This window comes from Galeopterus variegatus, unplaced genomic scaffold (assembly GCF_000696425.1).
Source record: "Galeopterus variegatus unplaced genomic scaffold, G_variegatus-3.0.2 Scaffold2316, whole genome shotgun sequence".
NCBI classification, from domain to species: domain Eukaryota; kingdom Metazoa; phylum Chordata; class Mammalia; order Dermoptera; family Cynocephalidae; genus Galeopterus; species Galeopterus variegatus.
In genome coordinates this window covers 65,294-73,780 of record NW_007728427.1, presented here as the reverse complement: position 1 = coordinate 73,780, position 8,487 = coordinate 65,294, and the positions used below count along the sequence as shown (strand labels likewise).

General features: G+C 42.0%; 1 protein-coding gene across 1 annotated transcript in view; it reads left to right on the top strand.

Moving 5' to 3' along the window:
* Window positions 1-8,487, top strand: part of TGFBR3 (transforming growth factor, beta receptor III) — a 213,384-nt gene that overhangs the window by 162,044 nt on the left and 42,853 nt on the right. The window contains exons 5-7 of the mRNA XM_008581287.1: window positions 415-598; window positions 4,024-4,192; window positions 5,891-6,038. Coding sequence (XP_008579509.1) covers window positions 415-598; window positions 4,024-4,192; window positions 5,891-6,038 — 501 coding nt within the window. The remainder of the gene's footprint in view (window positions 1-414; window positions 599-4,023; window positions 4,193-5,890; window positions 6,039-8,487) is intronic.

The window sequence follows — 8,487 nt, the reverse complement described above, 5'->3', positions numbered from 1 at the left end:
AAGAGAAATATCACATGTTCTCACTTATTTGTGGGAGCTAAAAATAAATAAATACATACACAAAGGGGGGGGGGGGAGGGAAGAAGACAACAATTACAACTCCTTGAAGTTGATACAACAAGTGAACAGAAAGGAGGTTGTTGGGAGGAAGGGGGAGAGGAAGAAGGGAGGGAGGTTTCGGGAATGGGCCACAATAATCAACCACTTGTATATTGACAAAATAAAATAAAATTTAAAAAAAAAGTTCAAACTTACATTCTACATTAGTAGTTTTACCATTATCTGGGAGAACTAGGTTTGGGATTATTTCTTGAATCAGCTGCTGAAAAAAGCTGATCTGCCTGTATAATGAAGGGAAGAGGTTTGACTGACAAATATCTAAATGTTAAATATGCAAAATTCTATTTCCTCTAGGTGTCAGAGGGTTCTGTGGTCCAGTTTTCATCGGGAGACTTCTCCTTGACGGCAGAAACAGAAGAAAGGAATTTCCCCCATGGAAATGAACATCTGTTAAATTGGGCCCGAAAGGAGTACGGAGCAGTTACTTCATTCACTGAACTCAAGATAGCAAGAAACATTTATATTAAAGTGGGGGAAGGTAAATTTTATGTGGCTTCAGTTAATGACTGATTTACGACAGTCAATTGTTTTCATTTCTGAGACCAGATGGTTAGGGTGAGGAACTGCAGAATTACAGAACGTTGGAGCTGGCAGGGACCTGGGGGGTCATTTGGGCCTCCTCTCGCCCTCATGCCCTCCTTCCTTTTTTCCTCCTGAGGAAACAGGCCTGGTAATGGCCAAGTGAGAAATTGGGAGTTGCGTGGTTGGGGGGGAGGTCGTCGTGCAGGATTTAGGAGACATCTGCGCACAGAAGTCGGAAGAAGCAAGCGGAGGGTGAGAAGCTGGGGGTGCAGGGAAGGAGGTGAACGCTGATGGAATGAAGGAGGGGTTGGCAGGGCGGGTCAGCAGGCAGGGCGTCCTCTTAAATATTATGCTGCAAACGTTTGAAACCAGTGTCAGTTTATGGTGTTGAAACATCAGTTAACATATTTCTAACACTAATGCCTGTTATAAGGACAAATTATTGGGGAAAGGAACTGTATGGCCTTCATAAGAGATTGCCTATTTTAATTTACTTGCCTTGTAGAGGGATATAAATATCTGGTGACTCAATTTTGAAAGCCTATTATTTTTTAAAAAACTTTTTTTTTTTATCATTAAGCCACATACAAGGCAGGGAAGTGAACTTAAAGGACCAGGTGTCCAGTCCAGTAAAAACTGGTTGACTCCTTGGTGACACCTTTGGAGCCCTTGAAACTTGACTCCAACCACCAGTTGAGTATAAGTTGTTGGCCCACACCGTGGAGAGGAGCAGTTGGGGAAAGTGAGGTTCCTTGGTTTATCACCATGGGTCAGGCTCTACTGAGCAAGCCTCATCAGCTGGTTTCCCAGAACCCAACATGTCCCTACCCTCCTTGAACCTAGGGATCCCAGGCTGTGATTCTCTTTGGTTTGCACAGGGTGGTTCCCACCCCAGCAGCATCAGCGTTTCCTGGGAACTTGTTAGAAATGCCAGTTCTCAGGCTTAAACCAGACCAACTGAATCAGAAACTCTGGAGGTGGGATCCAGCAGTCAGCATTTTAATGAGCCCCAGGTGATTTGGATGCTCGCTAACATTTGAGAGCTGCTCTAACCTGTGTAGCTAGAGTGGAAGAATCGAGGAGTTTCGATTCTTATTCCTTCTGGTCTTGGTAACTGTGAGGTTTCAAGCAACACTGATTTACCACCAGAGCCTCAGTTTCCACAGCAGGAAAATGAGGCATTTGTATTACCTCCCAGGTTCATTCCTGCTCTCCGAGTATTTCATTCTGGGTCTCAAAGTCATTTGTTAGCCTTTTCCTAAAATGCAAATAAGCACGTGACTCCCTCCCACCCCCAAACTTGCCAGGTTTCTACCCGGGGATTCCCCTTTGTGGTTTCCATTCTACTTGGCACTTGGTGTAAGTTTTGATGCCAGGCATGCAGAAAGTCATTTGGGGGGAAAAAACCCACACAACAAGAAATGATCAGCTTATTTAACTTAGCGACAATGGCATCCGGGACTGGAGCCCTTAATAACAGCAACTTTTGAACAATTAAACTTTTCCTAGTGGCTTAACAACTTGGGTAGATTTTTTTGTTATTTGTCTCAACTCTCACATCACCATTTGTTAATTCAGGAAACCTGTACCATATGCCTACTACCTGCCAAATACAAACTAGGCACATCTGTGAATTGGATATGCAGGCCACAGTCTCAGGAGGGTCCTAGTCTCTTGACTGGCCTGTCCCTGGCCGGTACACACACCTTCTGATTCAATTCTTATTAAATTTCAGCCCTGCCATCCCAATATCATTTTCTGTCCTGTGATCTGGGGGAGGCATCCGCAGGGCTGCAGCTGCAGGGTGTACATACCTCATCTGGTCATTTGGTAAAACCCTCAGTAGACATGGAGGGAGCCTTGGGCTTTTACCTCTGAGGGGGTTTTTAGAGAAGAATGTAGACTGCAGAGCCAAGGCTCTCTTGCACTGAGTCTCCAAGCAGGAACTTTGTGAACTGCTCTGGTCACATCTGCTCTAGGGGTGGTGCCAGGGATGCCATGGTAGCCAGAGCTCTGATGCTGCTGTGTGTGCTATAGACGTCAGCACAAGGGAGGTTGTGCAATTTGGGGAGGGGGGCAGTATCAACCTAATCTTGGGACCTCCTGGGCAGATTCCTTAATCCTGAGTGAGACTTTCATATGGATTTGAACCCTGGCATCCTGTCCTTAAAATGAAAAATGCAGAAGTCTATTTCATTAAAGTGCCAGGTCTCTGATTAATTGCCCCTTCTGAAAAAAGCTTGCTACACCTAGAACTTCCTTGACACTGGTCCCAGCTGTCATGCTGCCAGCAGTTTCAAGTTCTGTTTAAACATTTAAACTGCTGGATGGAAATCCCATCAACCGCAGTGCTGTGTACACGGCATGTGCCGTTGGGGGGTGTCTTCACTTGCACTGCTTTCCTGGACAGGAGTGGTGAGCTTCCCTCAGCACAGTGAGATGCTGTTTGTGAAAGCACCTTGTCAACTGTAAGGTGCCATCAGTTGTCTGTGGCAAGACTGTGAGAAAGAGCAAAAGTGTGCCCTCCCTGTTTTCCCCCAAACTTCTGCCTTTCATCTTCAGAGCACAAAGCACTGTGAGGAGTAAATATGAAGGAATGATTAATTCTACTTGGTGGGCAAGAATTAATTAGGTGACTGGTTTCTCCTAATAATTGAAATAGCAAACATCCAAGAAGGAGCATATTTGGGGATGGGATAGGTAATAGATTCAGTGTTGAATATCCTGACCATGAAATATGTATTGGATTTTTAGGTGGGAGATGCTTGGTAGACAGATAACAGTACAAGTCCAGCTCAGAAAGAGAGTCATGATCTAGGTAAAAGTTGAAACTGGAGTGATTGAGATCATCTAGGAAGAATGTGAGACAAAAAGAGGATTGAAGAAGGGGCTGAGGTTCTTAGCCTTGGTTTAGAAGTGGATCAGTTATGGAGCTTTCCAAGAAAGAAAGCTGCCTGGGCCCCACCTAAATGTTCATAGTTAGATTCTCTGGGGTAGGGTCCTAACAGGTGGATTCTGACATGCACCAAAGATTGAGGACCACTGGTTTTTACAGGATGAGCTGAGAAGGAGGAGCCGGTGAAAGAGTGTGAAAGATAGGTCGGAGGAAATGGTTGAGGACAAGAAATATCAAAGCAAGAAAGAAAGGAAAGAATTTAGACAAAAAGAGCCCACTAGAGCTGGTCAGTAGGAGGTCACTGGTGACCATAATGGGCTTTTCAGTGCAGTCATTGAGGAGTTCACAGACTAAGCCCCTTCCCATGGGCTTGTGTTTCTGTGTGTCCTGCAAATACCCAGCTTCACCAACACCCTCTTTCCTTTGGGTCTGGTTACATGTAGCTCAGTGGGTTGACAGGTTGCCCTGTGCTTCTCTACTTTTAGATCAAGTGTTCCCTCCCACGTGCAACATAGGGAAGAATTTTCTCTCGCTCAACTACCTTGCTGAGTACCTGCAGCCCAAAGCAGCAGAAGGGTGTGTGATGTCCAGCCAGCCCCAAGATAAGGAAGTCCACATCATTGAGCTAATCACCCCCAACTCTAACCCCTACAGGTAAGCAAGTATGCATGTGTGCGTGTGCCTTCTGAACTGAGAGGAGATGAAAGTAAAGATCCTCCTTGACTTGAGGCGGGGAGAGGTGCAGCCCTTCCTATGCAGAAGGGAAGGTTGCTGTTGATGTCAGGTGTGGTTCACAGATGCTTTGAAGAAGGGAGTAAGGCACCAGTGGTATATTTTATACCCTGCATCTGTCTCTAGATCTCGTATCTTCCAGATGAGTTCCCAAAGCCTGTTCTGAAATTCTGGGTAGTAATTATAGGACACAGTCATTCTTGCTCCATCATTATCTCCTTGGACTGAGGTTATCACCAATAAGAAAATTACGAAGTATGCCTTATTAACATAATTATCATTTTAGTAACATTTTGTTTTTAATAAAGTTCTGTTCATAGTGTCTTCAGAGCACTTATGCACTCAGAACTGATTTAAAGCTCTGTGTGTGTGTGTGTGTGTGTGTGTGTGCGTGCGTGTGTGCGTGTGTGTGTTGGGAGGGTGGCCCCTCATGGTGATATATCAAAGAGCTGTTAGATACAACTTGCCTCTCCCTTTGTGTGCTTGTTCTCCCTCTCAGCTTCCTACCCCTGGACTGGAAATTTGATCCTCTCTATCAATAATAATTAGGGAATTTTAAAAAAAAAGAAAAAGAAGGAAAGTAGGTCCTTCTCCCACTTTAGCCTGCATTTTATGTGGACTAGTGATTTAATTTAAATTCATGTTGGAGAGGGATTTCAAAGTTAAAATTCTAATCAAGTTTTGATTTCAAACTGAATAATCTACAGATCAATTTTGGTAAGATTCCATTCTGTCCCACATGAAGAATTTTGTGGAATATTAAAAGGGAACAGGGACAGAAGCAATCTGGCAAATGTGCTTGGACACTAAGCCTCAGGCTTCATTTGAGTATACCATTCATTTTATGCTTTACAAGTGTGTAAAACCAAGATGGAAATAAAGACTTTTCTCTTAAATTCAATATGACAGAGATGTTATTGTTTAGTAAAAAATTCTTTTCTACTGAATTCTTAGAAATTTGGGTTATGTTCATCAATTTTCCAGTGATAACTTGGTTGACCATCTGTTTTCCTTATTTGAATAACTGTATATCCAGAAGTTTGAGAATTTAAGTGCAGATATGATTCTGTAGCAATTGCTAATGGATTAAACAAACCTTATATAAATCAAGACTTTTGCTTCTTATTTTATTCTGAAGTTTCCTAATTTTTTTACCACCATGTCTCCCTCCTCCCTGCCACCCCCCACTCATCAAACTGCCACCCACTTCTGGTTTTGAAGGAATTTGAGCATATAGAAAAGTGGAAAGTTAAATATCAAAGATGGTGAAAGTTGGAAAAAATCAACGGTTCTGCTTCAAAAAAGTAAACTCCTCTGGTTTGTTCAAGTCCACTTCAAACAGTGGCTGCTGCATTAAGTAACAACCTTTTTTTTGTTTTTCATAGAAGAGAAAAACTTTAGTGGCTAATTATCAGCAAGGCATATGTTCTTATTGTTATGTAAAACCATTTTGTTATGTGTGCAATAACAATCTGTTTTGCACATGTCATTTGCCTGGAATCAACTCCAGCTTTTTAATCAACTGGCCAGACACTAGAAACATGAAGACTTGGAAGAGGGGAGATAGTTGCAACTTTCTGGCATTTAGGTCCTAACTCTGCCTTTGTTTTCCACTCACAGTGCTTTCCAGGTGGATATAATAATTGACATTAGACCTTCTCAAGAGGATCCTGAGGTGGTCAAAAATCTCATCCTGATCTTGAAGTGCAAAAAGTCTGTCAACTGGGTGATCAAATCTTTTGATGTTAAAGGACACCTGAAAGTTATTGTAAGTTGGTTGAGTGTTTCTTTGTTTTGATGAATAGCAATAACTTAAGCTGTGCTTACATGTTTTATGGACTCTAAGCTGTCTCAATTATTATTCACTTTGCAAAATAGTCTGCTCCTTGGCTACTCCTGAGAAGGGCAGAGTAGTGGTTAAATCATAGCTTCTGGGGTCAAGACAGATTGGGTTGGAGTCCTGGCTCTTCCATGTATGAATTGTGACCTTGGGCAAGTCCCTTAACCTCTCTGAACCCCACTTGCCTCATTTGTGAAATTCCTGGAATGTATTAGTGTGCTTTCCAGTCATAGTAAATGTAAAATAATGAATGCAGTTAAGCCTTTCATGGTTAAGAGTCCTGTCAGGGCCTCAGTGTCATCGTGGTCCTCAATATCGGCTCTTACTTTGGGGTTAGGTATGTAGGGAAGGTATGGGAAATTAGGCTGACCCCAACTCACATGGTAGACTCTTCTTCTTGAAATAAATACTTGGTATTGGCATGTCTTTTTTCTCATTTCTACCTTTAAAGAGTGAAACAATGATAAAAGAATCATAGTAACTGCGAAGTTAATGAGTCTGTTCCTTAACCATTTTATTCCATGAAGGAAATACGCATAAGAAGTGTAACTGATTGGCATGATAGGCAAACCACAACTAGTTGACTGAAAAGTCAAATGTTGAAATTTGATAAAATAAATCTTATCAAATTATATTTAGGGATATATTTAGGGATATAATAGGGAATAACTATTTGGCAGAATACTGGAGTGAATTATATTGGAAGTTAAAGAAAAATTCCTCTCCCCATTGTTTTTGGAGATAATTACCTGTTTAGCATCTCTGTAGGCTCACATTTGTGTGCATTGTCTTTAAAAAAAATCTGGCTGGTTTCTCTTTCAGTACCTGCATTGGATCAGTTGGGTGGGTTTTATGTTTTCAATATTTTGGGAGTGGGATGCCTTTGGTTTTGGTATTATCATGAGCTTGTAGCACCTCTCATGTGACACGGCAGTGAGTAGAGCCAACAGCTCCCAAGGCCAGGCTATGTGAAAGTACTCGCTGGAGGCAGCAGGCAAAGCCATGAGCATACACATCTTAATTTTAAAGTAATCATTTCTGGTTCCTGTGGGTTTTATTTATTTATTTTGGGGGAGGATCCCAATAAGTCATCGTGTGTAACGGTGATATGTTAATTTGGTGTTAAGCAGAAAGCCCAGCCTTGATTTTCTAAAGTTGGAGATGTTTTGATTGCCTTCCCTGGCATGGCATGAGGCTTGCTGGTAACCTGGGGTGTCTGCTGCCTTTGCTCAAGCCTGGCACACCGACCAAATGTTTTTAATTTCAGAATAACAAAAACAGGAAAGGGAATCATGCTTTGAAAGGCAAAAACATACGGTACATTTTAATTCCCGGCTGGAGTTCTTGTGTAAATATTCTTTCCTGACCCTGCAATGGCTCCTGCTCTCCCTGAGTGTATGTGCCTGGTCCATGGCAGTCCTGGAGTTTGCTGTGAATGTCCGCATTGCTCATATGAATCAGAAAATGTAGAAATAAGGTTGCTCATCCCAATGCAAGATCTGTTTATATTTCTCTCCTTGGCTGTATTCCTGTTTCAGGCCAGTTTTGGACAATGCATGACAACATTACTAAACAATTAGGTAATGTTTCATGATGTTCTTTTTATTCTCTCAATCAGTTTCATGCTTTGTGATTTTCTAACTCCCTATCTCAGATGTGAATTCAGACTGTGCTGTGAGGGAAAAGTACCTGCTAATACAAAGGTGTAAACTAGGGCTTAGAAAGGGGGAAATGGTTTATAGAGACCTTGTTTCTAGTATTTCCTTCAGAAATAGCATGGTGGAGTGGAAAGAATCCTGGCTTTGTGCCAGACAGGGCTAGATTCAAGTCCCATCTCCTACTGTCATTATTCCCAGCAGATATTGGGCAATCTAATTGAACACTGAGTCTCTTTGCTCACATGTGAAATGGGTGTGATGATAGCACTCACCTTGAGAGTTATTGTGAGTTCATTCATTCATTCATTCAACAAGTATTTGCTAAGGGCCTACAGGGTATTTCATCTAAAGCACTGGGCATAGCACCTGCACATGGTAAGTTGTAGTCACATGGGTTACTTAAGTTCTGTGAGTCTCAGGTTCTCCTTCTCTAACAAAGGAATAGTAATGCCTGTCTTATATTTTGGAGGAGAATTAAATAAGTAATATAAGTAAAGCACCTAGTATAGCACCTGGCATAAAAAGGGGGTTCATCTGCTTTCCATAAGTAATTCTTTAAGAGCGCGTCTATAGGAACAATTAGGGCCCTTCTTTAAACAAGGTGAGAACAAAGAAAAATGTGTACTAAAGAAATAGTGAGGAAATTGATGGGGTAAATTTAAAGCAGAGCATCATTAAATATGAGTGCCTTGTGCCTGTGTGTGTTGGGGTGTGGCATT